Source organism: Pagrus pagrus (genome assembly GCF_965226575.1).
Source record: "Pagrus pagrus genome assembly, chromosome: 12".
Taxonomy (NCBI): Eukaryota; Metazoa; Chordata; class Actinopteri; order Spariformes; family Sparidae; genus Pagrus; species Pagrus pagrus.
This window is the reverse complement of record NC_140196.1, coordinates 14,987,716-15,008,336: the sequence shown is the minus strand read 5'-3', so window position 1 is coordinate 15,008,336 and position 20,621 is coordinate 14,987,716. Positions and strand designations below refer to the sequence as shown.

The window sequence follows — 20,621 nt, the reverse complement described above, 5'->3', positions numbered from 1 at the left end:
GGATCAGTTGTTTTTCCCTCTTGCCTCTCAGGGCTTCCGTAGAGACTCATCCAGAGGAGGCTGGGGTTTCTTTAAAACAACTCCCTCCAGCTCGGTTTGTTTTTCCGTGCACTTGTTCCTCCTGAGACATCCTCACTGTCTCTTCCTCTCAGTGGAAGGTGTTGACAGACATTATTCCCCTTCCTAACCTGGAAATAAACAGAAAGTTGTCGAGTGGACACTGCTGCTGATTCTCAGTTTCTACAGCAGGTAAGATGAAACTTTGGTTGTGTTGTTTGTTGTTGTTGTTGGATAAATTTAACAGACACGACGAACAAGGTGTTAAACGGCCGTTAGCGACATTATGCGGTTAACGACAGGTCAGCTAGCAAAACAAGCTAGCTGGGCGAGCTAACTAACTTCGTCCTGATAATGAAAACAGTTTCTAAATCGGTTTCTTCTTCTTTAACTCGACATGAGCTCAAAAACCGATACGAATTTCGTCTTTTTTTTAGGTGTTAATTGTGACATTTCAAAGCTAAGACAACATATAACACCATTGTCCTGTAATTTAACGTTTTGTCGTTGTCAGTTTGGTCATTAACTAGCTAACGTCAGTGTAAATCTGCATATAACTCTACATGTAGACTAGATGACTAAGATGGCTATAACACCTGCAGCTCCTCTCGTCTCCACTCTTCACTTTACAGCTGTTTGTTTTATCCCCTGAACCTCCAGTGCACCTGTTATTTAAGTTTAGATTCAGTCTGACATTTTTCAGTGGGTATCGTTATGAATCCAGGTCAGTTTCTCTCACCCAGCACCTTTACATTCCTCACATTCCCCTTCCGCTGGATAACACACGAACCCTGATGGTAATGTCGACAAACCCACTTTCTTTTTTTTAAATGAATGGCTTGTGAAACTCCTCCAAATGAGAGATTACGTGTTGAGTGAACGACCAAGTTTCTGGCAGTTTTCTAGGGCTGCATCAAACATTTATTTTGATTAGGCCTATTCATTTATAATTGGTTAATAAAAAGTCAAAACTGCTTCTTTTATCCAACCAACAATCTAAAACCAAAGACTCTTCATTAACTTTCACAATTGACGAGAAAAAGCAACACATCCTGACATTTGAGTGGCTGGAACAAGCAATTTTGGCATTTTGTCTTGATGATTAAAACAATCTAAAAACTATCGAAATAGTTGGTGATTAATTTTCTTTTGATCGATTAATCAACTAATTGTTGCAGTGAAATAGAGTATGATGTCATGATATAGCCTACGAGGAATAATATGACCTATACTGTTAAAGCTGCAGCTGTAATGTTTGGGGGTTTCACAAATATTCAAGTGTTACCAGAGTACTTACCAAAGCAGATTAACTATTATTTAAGGGATAAGAAATGAAAGCAGCAAAACTGTCCAGAAATATCCGCAGTTGCTGTGATAGCTAAATTAAACTAAAATTGTTGTTTACGGTACAAAATATTACAGTGAATGGCATCCTCTAAAAAAACTCTAAGATTAAGTGTAAAATATATCTACATCTACACAACCAGAACTAATGTTAGGATTGATACATAAACAAATCACTAACTATTTTGTAAGAGCCAAAGTCCTACAGGTTTCAGTGTCCCTGTCCCGTCACAATATCAGTTTTAAATGGCTGTGTTAAGCAGAATTTATTCAGTGAGACACATGATTGTTTGTACCGTTTGCCTCAGTTAGAAGTTATTCTAAAACAAGGTTTCACAACCTTCTCTGGCATGATGTCACCCTATTTTTAGTCCTAAAATTCACATATAGGAAATGTGTAAACGAAGAAATATTTCATCTTGTAAGTCTGTCATAAGCCTCTCTGCTAATGATCGGACTCAGTCTGGGATGCTGACCCCCTAAGCATGAGAACTGCTGTTAAGATTAGATAAGATGCGATAAGATGAGAAAATAAAATAGAAAAAAATAATATACTAAAGTAAGATAAAGTAGAATAAAAATGCTATAAAGTTCTAATATATAACTTTTCCATGCTGTCATCTGATTCAGTCTGCCATTGGAGACTGCATTTCAACATCTGTATGTGTGAAACCACCAGATATTTTCAAGGAGACCTCGGGACAATTTCCAGCCGTGTTTGTAGCGACAAACCCTGAATATTTTAAATGAAAAGTCAGGAAATCTCCAGTCGTGTTTGTGGCAGCAAAGTGGGTATGATATCTCCAACCCTAAACAAGTGTTTTTTGTGCCTAAACCTAACCAGTCGATAACCACATCATAGTTACAAGATAGAATTGAAAATTAAACCCAAAGAAACGTTAACTTCCAACATAAAGAAATATAAACTTTCAACATATCTGTGGTTTGCAGAAATGTTGCGATTGGGTAGTGAATTGTAGTCAACAAGGTCAACTTTGGCCTTTTTACTGTGTGGGTGAGCAGGGTGCTAAATGAAGGGTAAAAGCCCTGAGACTGGCTGATCATTAGAAACTAAATTTTCTTGGCAGTCTCATGGGGAGGAACTGCTGTACGTTACCTGGAGCTCACACTGCATTGCATTCACACATGTGTCACTTTCCTTTAGCATGACAACTTGGCAAGGGTAGGATTCACCTGTTTGTACTGACAGAAACACATTGGCATGCGTTTACAGCACACTACACTAGAGATACAAACACTGCCAGTATCTAGAAGTTAATGAGTAAACTGTCTGTCAAGGCCGGATGTGAAAGCAACATGAAAAGTGCCAGCAAGACCTGTTCCTGTGAGGAATGAGTGATCCCACAGTCACCTGGTGATGTGAAACAAATACAGCTTCTGGGTTTATTAGGAACAGGAGCAACATGGATCGTTGGTTTCTTTGTATCAGTCAGCTTTAGTCCTCCACAGGCTAATGGATGTAGTTTCACGGCTGTTAACCATCAATGGCCTGGTTTCACGTGTCTCGTCATGACGGAGCATCAGCAACTCTCACTTGTTTTAATAGTCTTGGCGTTGTTGTTGTTGTTGTAGTAGTGTTGAAGTGATTAAGGCTCATGTCTTTCTTAGTGACACTACTTTCCACAAACACAGCATTTAGCTTTTTTTCCCCATCTTTCCTTCCTCTGCAGGATACTTGGCAGACTTGCTCGTCTTGTTTTATCTCTTGCAGGGAATGACCTGTATTTCATGCTTCTCTGTTCTCGCCCAGTGTGGGTGAATCATTTGAGGTGTGGCTGTCACTCACAACGAGGGCCTGAACCATACAACCACAGCATGGCTAATAACATACCATGAGGCTTAGAAACAGGTGTTTAAAGAAAGTAATGTGATACAAGTGCCTAGGAAAATGTCCTTTACCTCAACACTGTGTGTGTAGAAAATACTTTCAATGGTTAGTTAAGTCCAAAGCATAAAGTTACAGATATTCTATCCCAGAAAACAGAAACAGAAAAGCATAATATTAGGGTCATATCAAGAATATTGTAATACTAATTATCTGATTCTCTTTGGGACCAAATGGATCCAATTTCAGTATCTGGTACTCACTGTAATTCTCTTATTGAATATGGGACTGACGTCACCAATCCATAGTCTGATTGTCAGTTTCCTATTGCACAATTCAAAATAACTTTTGAACTCAAGTTTAAGACCACACTGAAAATCTTAAATATTGTCACACAAACCCAGAAATTATTAGAAATTTTGAGGATTCAGAAAGTAAGTGATTATTGTTCTGCCAACGGTTGTTGTTATTCTAAGCGAAGAGGGTTTTTGTCGGCAGAAAATCATGACTAGACTAAAGGTTTGTAAGGAGCAGTGCTTCTAACTTTAAAACGCTTTACAGAAACTCGATCCAAACAAAGCACGATCAGGCAGACCAAAAGTGACCACATCGTCAAAAAATCAATACATTAACCTTAGTTCTCTGAGAGATGGAAAAGAAACTGAACGAACTGAAATGTCTCACAACTATTAGACGGACTGACAGGAACTTTTGTACCATGGTCATCCATGGTCCCCAGAGGAGGAATCGTAATGACTTTGGTGACCAAATAATTTTTCCTCTAGTGGCACCATGAGGTTATTATTTGTTTACCTTGTGAGGCAGCTAGATTTGTGAGTCTCAGTGGTTTAACCAATCAGAGTCCTTTGAGGAACTACTGGCATCTAGAGATGGCAGCTGCAGGTGTGGTTTAGGTGTGAAAACAACAATGGGAGAACGAAGAGCCTGCTTTGGTAGAATTTGATTTACCAACTGGCTTCACTGGTGGTAGTGCTATCCTACTGTTATAGATGGTAATAGGTAGATGGTTCATCCATCCAACCAACATTTTTGGAAAGTGCCTGCCCTTTTCCAAACCATTTCAACATCTGTTGGATGGATTGCCGTACAGTTTGGTGTAGACAACATTAATATCACCCTCAAGATGAATTGTTGTAACTTTGGTGATGCATTAACTTTTCACCAAGCACCGTTCTGGTCTGGTTATTTTGTACAGTTCTTTGGTTTATTCCTGCTGACATTCCCACTCCATCAGCTTCTGCTGTACTCTGTTGGTATGCTAGCGCCCTAAACTAAGATGCTGATTTTGGTAAACATTATACCTGGTTAGCATCAGCATGTTAGCATGATAACATGAGCATTCAAACTCAAAGGACTATTGTGCCTAATTGCAGTCAGGTCAAGTTGGCTTTAGACGCTCTGTCTTGTTGCTTGTGTAACAACTTAGAGGGGCTCTACTGTATGTAGTTTGGGAGAAGAAATTCAAACTCAGAATTTTAACATTAATGAGGTAATAATACAAACTCAGAATATTTATTTTTTCCATAACTCAATAAGCAAGCTGTTCTCAGAGGAAAATAATGTCCCCAGAACACTGTTTGAAGCTAGAAAGGTGGCAGGGTCCGCTAAATATAAACAAAATAATTATCTTCTGATTAAAATTTCTTTCCCAAAGCTACATAGTGCAGTTCTGTTCCCAGTACTTGCTGTTTTGTCTTGGATGCTATATCACCCATGTAACTTTTAAAGTTAAAGCCCTCATGACTCTGAGGTTAATGAGGGTTTCTACTCTTGTTCTGCAGTGTGTGTTAAACAGGTGAGCTAGAGGCTAACTGGAGAGCTCCTGTGTGAGTTCATGTCAGTACCGCTCCTTTAGTCAAACAGTAATGTGTGTGTTTTAGGTGTGTCTGGCTGAACAACTAGGGGTGTAACAATACATGTATTTGTATTGAATTGTTTCGGTACAGGACGTTCGGTTCGGTACAGGGCTGTGCACGGGTGAGTTTCCAGAACAGAAGTTGCTGTGTTTATATTCTGCCTGCAGCTACACGTGCAGCCCGTTTACATCATGGCTAACGCTAGCGCGAAACCAGAGCGTGAAGACCCTCCCTTGTCGCTTAAGCCTCCTGCTTGGGAACACTTCGGCTTCCTGGTTAAATATTGCAACGGAGAAAGACGAGTCCGGCACGGCGCAGTTCCACCGAACAGCTAGAGAAACGAAACCGAAACAATTCCCGTGATGATTACATAATCACACACGACTGCCGTTATACGTGTTATAAACACAACACAAAGTGTTCCCGACTGAAGGATTAGAGGAAGAGCGCGTATTTGTCTCTTTTTTAAGGTTTTTGTGCTTGTATCAACACGGAGTGTTTTATTTTGAAAATCAACCGGATGTATTGTTGTTGTTTCGTGTCAGACTTCCTGTCTGCTCTGTGCTAAATTCGGCTGAATTTCTGCTTGTGCCGCGGCACTTGAAACGGCACCACCCGAGTGTGAATATCACTGCTACAAGAAAAAAAAATGACCTTAGTGCAAACGCAGCTGACTTTGGCAATCAAGCAGCCTCTCCCTGCAACTCAGCCCGTATGAACAACACACCAGTGCAAACCTGGCAGAGGGACTTAAAGAGACAGTGAAAATTATTTATTTAACTTATTACCAGGCAGCACTTTACAACAGTATTCTATTTTTTAATTTTATTTTCATATTTTGTATAATGTTACAATAAATTGTTGGTTTACAAAAGTTCCGAATAAACAACAAGCAAATTTATGTTTTGCATTTTGTTCCCGTACTGTACCGAAAATGAACCGAACCGTGACCTCAAAACCGAGGTACGTATCGAACCGTGATTTTTGTGTATTGTTACACCCCTATGAACAACTGCTCATTATCTTCTTAAACTCTGTTGAAACAAATAAGCTTGGATACATTTCGAATGCAGTTTGTAGCTGTAATAACGTTTCTTTAGCGGTTGTTTCCGATGTTTGTGTGTTAACATTTATTTTATACATTCAAGTTTATTTATTCAGCGTGATTTATGTATGCAGACATGAGTATCCGGGTTATGATCAGGTTTCTGAAGTCTTTGCTCATATCCCAAATATGATCAAAACCAGCAAAAACTTCATAATTGAGGCACATGTCCATGTAAACATATTCAGACACAGCTAGTTGGGTCACTGATGGGCCACTGCTCTCAAACTGGGACAAACTCTGCTTTCTGTCAGGACTGGCACCAAATTCAATCAGACTGTGAGACCTAAGAGCTTTCTGCTGCATTTTCCTCTTTCATTTTTATCCACTGGTTTAACCGGATTTGTTTTTTTTTTCTTGTCGTGCTTTTTCCAGTGTGACAAGGAAACCGTGCAAGACACGACACAGCAAACAACAAGCAGATCTATATGTGAACAAGGTGAGTCATACCTGGCCTTTAAATCCTTTTAAAAATGTGAATCACTTTCATTTCAAAGCTGAATTTGAAAGAATGTGTCAGTCAGATGATTATTATTTCAATCTCATGTTTTTACCCTCATCCTGCAGAGATGTGTATCGGAGTAAAGAGGAAAATGCTGAGTAGATAAGAGCTTAGTGACATACTTATACCCTACTGTACAGGTACAGTAGGTGTTGCTGTAATAAAACGTCTTAAGCACCTGTTGCTGTACTGCAGCTGTGTTTTTCAGCATGACTTCTTTTTTTTGTCTTTGCCTGAAAGCTGGTCTGACATGAGCTGTGCTGTCGCAGTTTGTCAAACCAGTTCCCGCTCCACAAGGCAGATTAGCCTTTTAACAGTCTGTTGTTTGGATTCAGCACCACGAAATGCACTCTCCTCTTACTCTCTTTTTCCTTTTGTAGGTAGTCTGTCTGTTTGAGGGCCAGTGAGTCAGCAAAGTTGGGCGAAGAGTTTTCAGAAACAAATTATAGAGGTATGTTATTTTTTTGCATTTCCTGTTGAAAAATAAAACGTTAGTCCTTGAAATCCTCATTGCTTTTAATGTGATGCTGGGCAATAATTTATGTATTGACTTTTAGTGATTTTGTGTTGTGGTGATGTGCTCATAATTGTGGTACAGAACTCAAAATTCAAAATGATTCGGAGACATTTCCCTTTTTAATGTGAAAAAAATAGTTATTGTAGGTTATATTTAGACACTGAAATAGCCTTGTCTGATGTAATGCATAACGGGCACACAGCTCATTTTAAAACTTGAAACTTGATACACTTGTTAAAGAGGGCTTTTGTTCCTTAATGTCTTTTTTCTGAGAAGATGACTGAGGATAACTTTTGCTGCTTATCAGCCTGGGAGGTTATCGGATCTGATATTTAGTATTTTTCAGAAAACTGGAATCTATGGAATTTTTTGAGTGCGGACCCAAATAAAATAAATAAATTTTAAACACTGGTTATTTTGAATTTTGACACTAAGATTGAAGACACTGAAAAAAAAATGTGTCGGCCAGTCTTCATTTTTAAAATCCCCTCTTTTCATTCATGTCAAGTGAAAAGACAGGAGAGCACCTTTATGTAACACTTCACTTAAACTTTATTCATCTGCACTTGTCTTTCTTTCCTAAACTTCCAATTTTAAGTCTCTCACACAATATTTATTTCTGCCTCTGTTACTCAAAGTCTATTTTCCTGTTTGTTGCTGTCTCTTTCTCCGTCCCTCAGCTCTGGGGGTGTTTCTCCCCATGCCTCCCATGGCCTCCCTGCATGTTTCCTCGGTCCAGGCATGACCATCACCCCTAAAAATCACAGTGCTCAGCCTGGTTCCTCCTCTTGACACAAGTCCCAGGTTGGTGAATATGTATTTTAAGACTCATTTCCATCTTGTACTTTTGTGTCTTTGGTCACGCTCACAGAACAGTAGACAGTGTCTTAATTTAGTTTTTCCTCATATATGACAGAGATTGTTTTCCAGTCAAGAGTTATCAGCTAATATACAAAGTCACATGTTTTTCCGGGTTCATTGTCGGCCTGATAGAGATGAGCGGTACAAAAAAAAATGATTCAGAGTCATGTGATGTCTGTTGCTGTTTTTACTGGCATTTCTCCTTTTGACATAAAGGTTGTGTTATACTTGGCATCATAGATGAGGTCAACCATCTAAGTCTGACTACAAACACTGAATTAAGCAACAGTCTTCACAGCTAAGAAGCATTAGCATGTGTTTTTTTGTCTGTGCGTGTTTGTGTGCCAACATCATTTTAACCTGTTGAGCTTTATCTCATCACATACCAACTAGATCCGGTCCGGTGCAGATGGATGAGGTCGATGTCCTGCGTTTGAAGCTCTTCTCTGAAGACTCTGTGTCGCTGGCTCCCTCTTTGGCTGAGCCCATCAACCTAGAAGGTCAGCTAGTCACTGGCAGCGGGATAAGAAGCTGCTGAAAGCTCCCTGTACAACAGCGTCACAACAGCATGGTGTAACTTCACTGTGAAAGATAGCTCAGGGAAACTTAGACATAATTTTAATTTGATAGTCAGGTCTTTATTGTTTTTATGAAGTCTAATCCTCTTATTTGAAATATATGTCAACACACTGCTATCCACTTTTAATTACTTAATTAATGACATGTTAGCGCTCAAACCTTCACCTGGCAAAATTCATACGGTTAATAAAGTCTGTACAAGTGATCAATAGTGTGTAAAATTGATTTCTTCATCATCAAAAGTAGGGATTTACCAATATATCGGATGACATCAGACATTGTATATGAATGAATCTGTACCCTTTCAAAGATGGTGTAATGAAAGGCCGAATGACTGTAAAACAGCTTAGTTATTATAATTTATTTCTTTGTTCCCCAGTCACACAATGGGAACTAAATAACGACAAAAACAAAATCAATAACAAAAACACAAAAATATTTGCCCAGAATTTCACAATCTGTGAGTCCCTAGTCTAAAGTTTTTCTTTCTATGCAGCTGGCAATAAGACTGAAGTTATTGGAGATGAATCCAATTCTGTAACACAAGGATAGAAATAACCATTGCTGTTTAATTCATCATATTTTTGTCTTTTTTGCAGCAGCAGCAGCAGTATTGTTGTAAAACATGCTGAAAATGTTTAATAATCCACAGTTTGAAGCAGCTACAATAGGTTGATTTACTTTAAATAGATTTTCTTTTTGTCCTCTTACACCTTCCTCTATTTTTGTAAGTAATAATGAAACAATGTGATATGACTAAAACATGACGCCATGTAAAAAACATTTATGCCGTGAAAGTAAGACTTTAAAAAAAGATTTGAAATAACCTGTAACCTGACCTGTAATGAATCACCAAGATACAGACTCGCATGACGATAAAGCACAAGCCTTGTTTGGCTCATGCAATTTCCAATGTGACTTTCTATGTGTCATGCAGATCCCCATTATACTTTGCTGAAAAGCGATCTTGAGTCCAACGCCCAGAACCTGGGGGCAGATTCATGGAGCGAGGCTGTGGACCAGAACTACCTGAACGCCCTGACCAAAGAGGCTCAGAAGAGACAGGACGTCATCTATGGTAGGCTCAAAGAATAATCTGTAAAAATGTAACCACAAATCCAAAAACCAAACTGTACTTTACAGTTATGATACATTTTAAAGTGTGCGTGTGTGTTTATGCAGACAGTACTTTCTCATGTCAATCATCTGTTAAGATGAATCTTTGATCCTTGATAGCAGAGTACACAGTAATTACACTGTTGTAGCAAAGATTATAGTGCCTATAATTATGAGGATTATGGATGTAATTATCATGATGATGGACCCTTTGATGGTAAACATGCCAACTATGATAATTAGCTTAATGACACCAATAGTTGAATAATACATGGTTCATTGCTGTTTTCCTTTGCATGTGGTGTCATTCTGCCGCACACAAATCGTACTATATGTTTCAGACACTTAACCTGGACCTTATAATCAAGAGAACCCTCTTTATCAATCCCCTAGAGTTGATCCAGACGGAGATGCACCATGTGCGTACCTTAAAAATCCTCCTCCATGTCTACATGTATGAGTTGAGGCAGTCTTTGCTGATAGAGGAGGCCAAACTGGACCGGCTCTTCTTCGGGGTGGAAGCCCTGCTCAACCTCCACCAGCACTTCCTTAACTGCCTCAAAGCACGCCAAAACGAAGGTCAAGAGGATGGAAGCCCAAACAACTACCAGATCACACAACTGGGGGATATCCTCATCTCTCAGGTAGGGGAGAATAGTTTTAAGGCCACAGTGGCACACTCCAGTAGCTCAGTTGGTAGAGCAGGCGTCCCATGTACAGAGGCTTTTTCCTTGCTGCAGCGGCCCATGGTTTGGGTCCGACCTGTGGCTCTTTGCTGCATGTCATCCCCCCTCTCTCTCACTCGTTTCCTGTCACCTCTTAATGCTGTCAGGCTAGGTTTTCTTTTAATCATAGTCAATCTAATTTAATTGATTTTAAAAATGTATGCTAAAATGAAAATTTGGTCATTATCTTTTCACCCTCATGCCGATGGAAAGTCAAACGTTTCTTCGTCTGGCAAACATTTCTGGAACTTCACAGCAAAACAGCTTCGCAGCAGTCCCCTTAACAACTAAAGTAGCTGGGGACAATGAAACAACTGAAAGAAAAATAAAGTGTGTCCATACAGCTCGTCTGGAGTACACCCTTTTTAAAGCCAAAATCTTTACTGTAGCTGCTGAGCTAATAGTGTTAGCATGCACCCTATATGAAGTCAGTACACACGCTTGTAAACAACGTCTTTTCAAATCAGTTTGGCATCTTGGGGCTTCCAAAAACTTGGATTATGCCAGGAAGTGTGAGGAAGTGGAGATGAATCGTCCATCTTTATTGACGGTCAGTGGTTGCAACAGTAAGGAGACAGGTGTTGTTCCAGGTTCTCTAATCAAAAGGGACAGTTTGTTCTGGGGGGGAATTTCCCCAGAGACAGTTTGAATCCCAAACATGCAAAGTTGTAGAGTGCATGTTTAAAGAAGTAGTTCTTCTTAAAACGAAGGTGTCATTATTTATTCACCTTCAGGTCAAAATGTCAGTAAAGTTTTTATGTCAACATAACACACAGCAGGTAGAGGTACTTTTCCAGAGTTCAGAGGTTCATGGATGGTTCAAGGATCATGAGCTTTGCTGTAAATGGATTGTTTCTTATTATCCAAATGTTTATGTTATTCCCAAGTGTATACTGTATCACCTACATTTTATAATTTTGCACATTTTAACAAAAACGGTTGCTTTCAAAAGCATTTATGCTCACATTCTACACATCAGGTGAACAGGTTCATAGTTTACTCAATGTATATTTACAAATCCTAATGCTGTGTTGACATTACTACACAGAGATCTACAACGAACAGTCAGATAGTTTAACCAGCATTTTAGCTGTGACAACATTAAGATGCACATAAATTGCTACAATTGACTAGACATTTCTTGGCTACCATAACTGTTTATTCTGTCTGCACGACATGTTCGGTGTGTGTGCGTGTGTGACACGTGTAAAATGATGCAATGCTTCACAACTTGGCAGGTGTGTGTTGTTGTCTTTGTGTCTAGGATCTTTGTGATCCTCTCCTGTCTTTCTTACATTGTGTTCCCTTTCTTAAAATAAACACAATGTTAATATGTTCAGTCATATGTTGGCAGAAAGTTAAATGCACCATTTCTATTAAATTGTTTCTTTTAGAGAAAATTAAATGTTGTGTGTTTCCCTTCTGTGTTAGTTTTCAGGTGAACTGGGAGAAGGAATGATGGAGTGTTACAGTGTTTTCTGCAGTCATCAAAATGAAGGCGTCAGCTTCTACAAAGAGCAGCTGCAGAACAACAAGAAACTGCAGATGCTGAATAGGGTAAGTAATCTCCAGTCATTGCTCAGTTTATGAGCATGGATGTGATTGAAATCATGACACAGTGTGAGGCCTTTGGTTGTGTTTTGTTGGAGGGAAAATGCGCTGGAATTGGAAATAGAATGAGACAAGCCTTTTCATAAACAACGGTGATGGCATTACTTTCTCCAAAGAACGCACAAAAAGAAAATGGTGGGCGATGCTTATTCTAAGAGTTTACTGTTGAGAGGAAGTGTTGATCAACAAAGCTTTTCTTTTTATGACAGAAAATTGGTCAGCTGGCCCAGGTGCGACGGTTGGGAATCCCTGAGTGTTTTCTGTTGGTGACACAACGCATCACCAAATATCCCACCCTGGTGGAGCGAATCATACAGAACACTGAAGGTACAATCTCATAATTTAACTAATAACTGAAATCCAACCTTCTCTGGAGCCTGAAATGGTGCTATGTATAAACAGTTTTCATAAAGACTGGTCAATTATTATATTTCATGCTTCTCTCAGCTGATACAGAAGAGTACCAGTCTCTGGTGCAGGGTTTGGCCCTGATCAAAGAAACCATCACCCAGGTGAACGATCAGGTCAGCGAATATGAGAAAGCTGCTCGTCTGAGAGAGATCGGCCTGCGCCTGGAGCCAAAGTCTCAGGGCCGGCTGAAGGAGGGACAGCTGATCCGCAGGGAGGATCTGATCCAGGGAAACAGGATGCTGCTGCACGAAGGCCCCGTCACCTGGAAGTCCTCGGGTAGACAAAAAGGTGTGTGACGAGTCGTCTGACGTTATGGTTTGGTCTGTGGCTTAGTCGTTGACCATTGCTCGTTTTGCGGGGTATTCTTAATGTATGCAGTCGCTATTAAAGAAAGCTGAAAATGTGGTGAGACGACAAGTGTCATGATATTGATTCTAAATAGAAAATCAATCTAAATGAGCTTTCAATTCTGATCATCAAAATCAAAAGCAGGATTGGCAATTCATCCAATTTTTTCACTGTACCCCTGTCACTGTCTAAAGAGGAAAAGAAAACAGTGAGGGGATGTTGGGACTATTTTCATTTTCAGTGATACTGAAATTGATTTGATTGATTTGTTTTGGCAGAGGGTTTACTTGGGACAGATTTAAGAAACTGAACTTAAAATTGAACAAAAATAATTTCTATCTTTTGTTGTTTATTGGTGAATTGGTGAAACTGACCTAACCCTAACCTGCAAAAATGACAGTCAAGCTGGTGTTGCAAAATACTCCAACCTTTTTAAAGAACAATTGAAAAAACGAAATGACAGTTGTTAGGGCATAAAACCAATGACTTGTTGATCTTTACAAATCCAGACGCAGAAGTCTAACAGTGGCATTTCCATCAGTGTTAAAACTAAATGTTTAAATACATAACATAACTCATTTATTCATTTCCTGGTTAATTAAACTGTTTTATTTTATTATGCATTAAAGATGATAATTAAATGTGACAGATTTATTACATTGGAATTTATTACAGTGTAAAAAGGCGGAGCAAGACAAGCAGTTAATAACACTGTTTGCATGTTAACCTTGACATGGGAAGTGTCCAAGTAAAGTCTTGGGCCACCATGAGCCTCCATAGAGCAGCTCCGATATGACTGTTCTATACAGTATGTGTCACCAGTCATTTCTGAACTGCATCATGCAAAACATCTGCATGGAAACACATTTATATGGTTCTCTATTCATTCAAGTTCTTCCTTAAATTTTACACACTTTCAGCAACTCTCACATTTTCTCCGAAGTCAAATTATAAACCAAAGTTTTGTGTGTGCGTGCACTGGTCTAACTTCAGTCAAACTTTAAGGTATGCTGCATCAGGTGGCTGACAGCTCAGTGAATTACTGCAGGGTTATTGCTGTTTCCTTTGTATTTTTTAATAGGAGGTTCAACTTCGGGGCAAGTTGCTTTTGTGAAAGCTGAAAGATTCATAGAACTAGAATAGCAGCATATTTTTCTGTCATTACTTAAGCGTCAAAGATTAATGCGTAATGCAATGCAGTAGACATGTCTCAAGTCCGTCGTCCATGGCCACTCGAGTCAGAAACAGTGTGCGGCTCTTGTGTTACTTTGATGATGCTGAGTAGTTTTTGTGTCCCTGCAGACATCCATGCTGTGCTGCTGTCAGACATGCTCCTCCTGCTACAAGAGAAAGATCAGAAGCTTGTGTTTGCTGCTGTGGTGAGTTCTGCACAAACATTGATGAGTACTTTATGTTACGACAAATTACAGAAAGGTTTTGGTTCAGTTTTTCTACCTGGACAGAAGAAATGTGTAGTCCAAAACACAGACTTTCTTCACATCAAGATATGATGATATCTTACACGATATGATGTGATAATCTGTGGCCAATCAGCTGTGTTATTGTGGCTCATGTAGGACAACAAACCACCGGTGATCTCCCTTCAAAGGCTGATAGTCAGGGAAGTGGCTCATGAAGACAAAGCCATGTATCTGATCTGTGCATGCACCACCAGCATGCCGGAGATGTATGAGATCCACACAGGCTCCAGAGAGGAACGCATCACATGGACGGCGCTGATTCGGGAAGCTGTGAACCAGTAAGACTTCTAGGAAGAGAGAAGGGAGAGTTTTATTGGGAGATGAAACTCAATATTTTGTTTTTTCTATCACAACTCTATGAATGTTTAATAGAATAGTTATAACAGCTTTATAATAGCATTGATGCCTGATGATCGTTGAAGTTAGGGCTGCAACTGTCAATTAATCTGTTGATTATTTTATCGATTAATGGGGTTCTTAGTTCAAAAAGGCAGAATATGGTGCATCCTTCAGTAATTCCCAGAGCCCAAGATGACGTCATCAAACCACAAAATATTAACATTTAAGAAGCTGAGATCAGTGAATCTTGACTTTCTTTCTCCTTAAAAAAATACTTAAACAGATAAATCAATTACCAAATTGTTGGCGATTTATTTAATAGTTGACAGTTCATCAATAAATCAATTACTTGTTGCAGCTCTTGTTGGAATATGAATGAAATAAGAGCATCATAATCGAGTTATGTTTTAGCACAGTACATCCTTCAATTAGTATCAAATCTTGTAACGATATAAGAATGGCGCTCTGCCAATTACATTATTAAATCTTGTGTGGAAGACAGAATAGAAGGAAAAAAACTAAGATACTTAGTCTAAATATAACAGCAACAGTACTGACTAAGACATTTGTGTGATTCAGCTATCCAGAAGAGGAGCTGTACCGCGATCTGACTGCTAAACTGCAACAATATCAAGGTAAGAAAGCCGAGATGATCGACAACTTAGAATGCAGATAGAACAGATTATAGGACGAGACTGATGAAAAAAGATAATTTACTGTCTCATAGTCGGCAAAAAAAATGTCCATGTGAACAAATCTTCTATCCACGTGTTAAGCAAACGACTGACATACTGGTCTGACAACCTCTTCTTTTCTTTGATGCCGTCTTTGTGTCATTCTTTTGTTTTCATATTAATTCATGTCGGTGCAAAGAAAACAATCTGAAACTTTACAGGAGTTTACTTTATTTTTTCCTTGTTTGTGTAAAGCAAGAGCAGCCATACTCGGTCAACTTTCCTCTGCATTTACTGAACAGACATTTATTATGCTGAATCTCTTCAGATGCTCTAAAGGTGAGGGATGACCTCATAGAGCAAAATCTGGCAGAGAAACAGCAGATCTTTGCTGCTCTCTACGAGAGTGTGACGGAGCAGGAAACCCAGCGCAAAGGGCTGCTGCTCCGAGGCGACGCCTCTGACCTCCAGCAGGGGGAGACACTGCTTAAAGGAGCCATTGATGAGGGTAAGAGCTGAGCACAGCCTCAGTGTCTACTGTCTGTTTTCAAGAGTTGGCCTCAGTTATGAGTCAGTCTTGTTTTTCATGGTTGGAATAATGATGTATTCAGAATTTGCAACAATTTCTGTTTGCTATAAAAAAACATTGTCATGAGTCAATATTTGAATTTTGAAGTAAAAATACTTCTGTTTTCCATTACACCCAAGTCATGACTCATGAGATTAAGTCTTTTTTTTGTTTGCAGTGGAAAACCTGCAGAACCTGTTCTTCTCGAGGATAAAAGACCCAAACCTTCTGAAGGATGAGAATAAGACACAGGGACGGCTGCCCAGGAGGACTGAGACCTTTGCCGTGGCCAATAGTTACCCTGCTGCGAGCGGGATGAAAAGTAAGCTGACATAAAGCCGACATGCTACTGACAATACCTCTTTAAATACATGTTAGTGTTAGTGTGTTGACAGCTAAAGGGGTAACAGAAAATATAAAAGTATGTGTTTTATTTACAAATGTATTTATGTGCAACTTACATCTACATCGTGAAATATAAACATCCATTTTAAAAGAGGTAGTCTGGGAATTTTATAAAACGTTTATCTTGCATCATACATCAGGGAAGTTAGCGTATGAATGAGTTACTTTTGTCATATAACACTGTTATTTAGTGTTTTAAACATTATTTGCAGTACAATCACACTGTTAAGTCTTTTAAAAATCCTTCTGAGCTATTCAGCCATTTTCACCTATACAATACATACTATCATCAGCAGAAATTAGGCAACTCTACGCATATGAATATGACTTTATTTTCTCAGATGGAGTCGCAGCTGAGAGGCCGGGCAGCAGCGAGGTCATTCCAGCTCACATCAGTCACAGTATTAGTGCCCCCCAGCTCCATGAAATGTTCTCTGAGAGCCTGGAACAGTCTGTGAGTGAGACACATCTGTGAGAGGATCTAAATCTTACTTCCATTCTGGTGATTAAAAAATGAAGCATTTACATTGTTTGTGCTGCTTCGCTTCAAGGCCGACGATGACACGCAGATGCCAGAGAGCAGTTTAACCTCCAGTCATTTCCCTGAGGCAGAGGTAACCGTTCTGATACTTATTTTGTTTATTATTTTACACTTTCTGTCTATTCATTCATGCAGAAACCTTAATATCTGTCACTTTAATTCTTGTTCACTGTAGGTGTGTGACAGGGTGATACTGCTTGCACAGACGTTATACAGCTTACAAGTAAGATATTGTACATTGCTCTGAATTTTTTATTTTATTCAGCACCTCATTTTTACAAATTTCTTGCAAATGTGTCTTTTATATTTAACTTCTACTGCTAAATTCAAGGAAGAACTCCTTAAGTTTTCTTTCACATTAATAAATTGTTTGTTTGCCTGTAGTAGATTTCATGTTTCACTCTCATATGGTGGTATTAAATTCCCTCAACAGGCAATCGTCGCCCAGCAGGACAGCCAGATTGAGCTGCAGCACACTTTTCAGTCAAAGAGCAAGCAGCCAGCTCGTCATTACAGCAGCATGCTGCTCGAGCAGGAGAAGCAGCGCAACTTGGAGAAGCACAAGCAGGAACTCGCCAACTTGCACAAGCTGCAGGCGCAGCATCGAGAGGAGCAGCAGCGCTGGGAGAAGGAGAGGGAGCGGCAGAGGATACAGATCGAGGCTCTGGAGGATCAGCTGCAGCAGAGGGAGGATGAGTGCAGAAAGAAGGAGGAGAAGCTCAGTGAGGAGAAAGCAGAGATGGAGAAGCAAAGGGAAAACTATCAGCAGGGCCTGGAGAGGCTGAGGGAGTCCACGAAGGCAGTGGACAAGCAGGCGGAGCGTCTGAGTCAGGAGAAAGAACGTCTCGAGCAGATGCAGGAGAAAATAAAGAAGTGCATCCCAGGACTCTCCAACTATGATGATCCTGCACAAGTAAGGAGTAGGATAGGAATCTGACGGACTGTTTATAAACATGTTGTATTAATTTATCCATATGTTTTCAGTGCTGACTGAAATGTAAAATATACATTGACAAATAACCTCAAATATTTTTTTCTAGGAATGTTACCACCGACCAATTTCCTTGACATTTAATCAGAAGTTTAAACTTCGTCGACTAGTGTTAAGTGAGAAAACACTCAGTAGCTGAAGCTGGATTTAAAGTTCATTTGACGTCCAGTTTAGATACAGCTGTTGTTTCAACATGGATTGAGGTGGATTGAGTATGTGTGTTAAGTCTTCGGAGATTTTGTTCAGATGTCTGATGATAAATGCACACACTGATTGGTGTGTATATATTTTTATGTATGCAGTATGCAGTAATCAATACAAACACTGATGGAAAAAGAATATTGTAGGAAAATACAGAAACAAGCACTAGATACCATATTAAATCCTCACAGGTTAGTTGAAGTTAAATTAAAGTCAAAAGTTAAAGTTAAGATCAGTTTGTTTAGTTCTTTGAAATAACAGAGTTTGAGTTAAATATTTCTTCTTTCTCTTTAGCACTGGAGTTTCTCCAGTTACCAGTCGTTCAGGGGAAGCATAGTGAACGGAGGTAGGAATCTGACCGTCCCTCCAAAGCTCCACGTGTTGCCCACCACCTCAGACCCCAAGGAAGTTCCTCCAAAAGTTCCCCCACGGAGGGAGAGCATCTGCCCCCAGCCGGCCAAGCCCGAGCTGCCCATCCAGCTGATCAGCACCACCAACCAGGTGAATAAGCCAGCAGTCGTGCAGCAGCAGATCCCCACCAAGCTGGCTGCTCTGTCCAAAGGAAAGGAGAAAACCCTCAAGACGAAGGGGTCGCACCAGAGGACGCACAGTGCAGGTCAGGATACAGACCGCTTAACTGAACCCTCATTTCATTATTTGTTCATTGTAAACTTTTAGCTGCAGCTGAACTTTGAGAAAAGCTGTTTGTCTGCAGTGGGTCAGTTGTTGGCACCACAGCTAGCAAAAGGCAATCAGCCTTACAGATTTGGTCGGTAGGTCAACCCATGTCCTGTCTTTCTCCATGCAGCCTCTATAGACGTGAGCCAGCTGGTGCCCATCAGAGGGACTGCGAAAGAAGGAGGCAGTCTGAGAGCCAAACGGACCGCCAGTCCTCGAAGAATTTACCAATCAGGTACAATGAGATGATGTCATAAAGACATCACCCTTCATCTAATCAGATGTGTTCCCATATCCACAGTTAATTTGAAAAGAAGCCTTTTGGGAATCAAACATTCACCCCCACCCCCTGTAGACTTGTAAGGCGTCTATAAACTTGCCACAGGTGGCAGAAGAATTAACAGCCACAAATACTGGATGTGTTTGTCTTTTATCTGTCAGAGCATTTGATTTATTGGTTGCTGTCTGGATATTAAGAGACTTTCTATAATAAAACAAAAAATGCTTCTGGAATAACTTACCATCCCTAGGTTTAAACGATTCAATCTAAGACTGAGACATTAAAACATGACTCCTGGATGAGAACATAAATTTATCTTGGGAGGAGAATTGTCTTATATTGTTGGATGTTGCTGTCATTTTACATTAACCTACTATCGCTCCATTAATATATTAATTTATTTTCCCTTTAGGTATCTTCAACTCACCAGGATCTGCCCGCAGTGTAAAACCATCTCAGTCCTTCAGCACATACAACAGAGGCAACCACGAGGCTCCACCACCAGTGCCACCTCCTTTTCCCAAAGAAGTTCTGGAGCCGGCCAAAGATAAGGAAATATTCCTTTAATCCTGAACTACAGACTGGAGTTGGGAGGAGGCCTTGTTCATGATAAAGACTTGTACACATGGAAAGACTGACAGAGCTGTGAAAAGACTTCATGACATCCATGTGTGTCCAGTATGAAGAGGAACGTCACTGTTGTCGAATTTTATTACTGGAAATCTGCTTTTTGCTCGGAAATGAAAATAAGTACAGAAGAATTTGTGGTCGATCAAAAAAAAGTAAAAATCTTGGCTCGTTTGTACATTGGGAACGATAATGTTTTAAATGAAGATGAAGCAAAGACTTTGCCAAAGACTTTCATGAGAAGTTTTTTTTTTTTTTTTTATCATTTTTATTTTAAATGTCTTCTTTAACCTTGTTTTAACTCATAAGCTGTCTTTTAATTTAATGAATGATAAATCCGTTGTGAGGAAGCCGGAGATTTGTGAAGTTTACATCGGTTCAGATTTGAGGCACAAAGCACAAAAGTTTTATTGCAGGAAGAATCGGAAAGCCTTGAAATTTGTACTTTTTGTTCTGCTTCTCCGTATGTAATGATAAATTAATAGGGTGTGTGGAAGAAACTACACTTTGGCTGTAAACTTTATTGTTTGTAAATACTACTTCTGCACTTCCTGACTGGAGGCGATGACGGACTATAATGTTGTTTCAGACAGACAGCTGCTGGAATCATTAATGAGAATGTAACAATGATTTACTGTCAAGTAATGTTGTGGAATAACTTAACATTTAGCCTTAGCTTGATGATTTTCTTCAGGAGAGACACTGACTGCTGTCACCTTTTGGTTTCATGTAAAATGTCTTCCAAATCCCAACTAATGATGGGTCATGGAATAAAAAGACAGTCTACTAGACATTGTGTTTTATGGACTGAGTTCATGTGATGAAGAAACCTAAAAAGATACTGTAAAATAGTAAGTGATATCATTGCACAACATCCACTGTCCTCGTTCTGTGAAATAATATATTGTGAGTGTAACAGATCATGAAAATCTTCCCA

At 39.6% G+C, this 20,621-nt stretch overlaps 1 protein-coding gene across 1 annotated transcript; it reads left to right on the top strand.

The window, feature by feature from the left end:
- arhgef18a (rho/rac guanine nucleotide exchange factor (GEF) 18a) lies at positions 1-20,475 on the top strand. The gene is given in 23 exon segments (XM_084368165.1): positions 1-249; positions 6,605-6,668; positions 7,112-7,182; positions 7,929-8,036; positions 8,038-8,052; positions 8,503-8,609; positions 9,626-9,766; positions 10,198-10,448; positions 11,961-12,086; positions 12,350-12,467; positions 12,588-12,839; positions 14,202-14,278; positions 14,477-14,658; positions 15,299-15,354; positions 15,722-15,901; positions 16,140-16,283; positions 16,708-16,820; positions 16,918-16,980; positions 17,083-17,130; positions 17,341-17,820; positions 18,394-18,715; positions 18,908-19,012; positions 19,470-20,475. Coding segments are annotated over 20 exon segments (2,982 nt in total). The 5' UTR covers positions 1-249; positions 6,605-6,668; positions 7,112-7,182; positions 7,929-7,989; the 3' UTR covers positions 19,625-20,475.
- Positions 20,476-20,621: the final 146 nt, after the last annotated feature.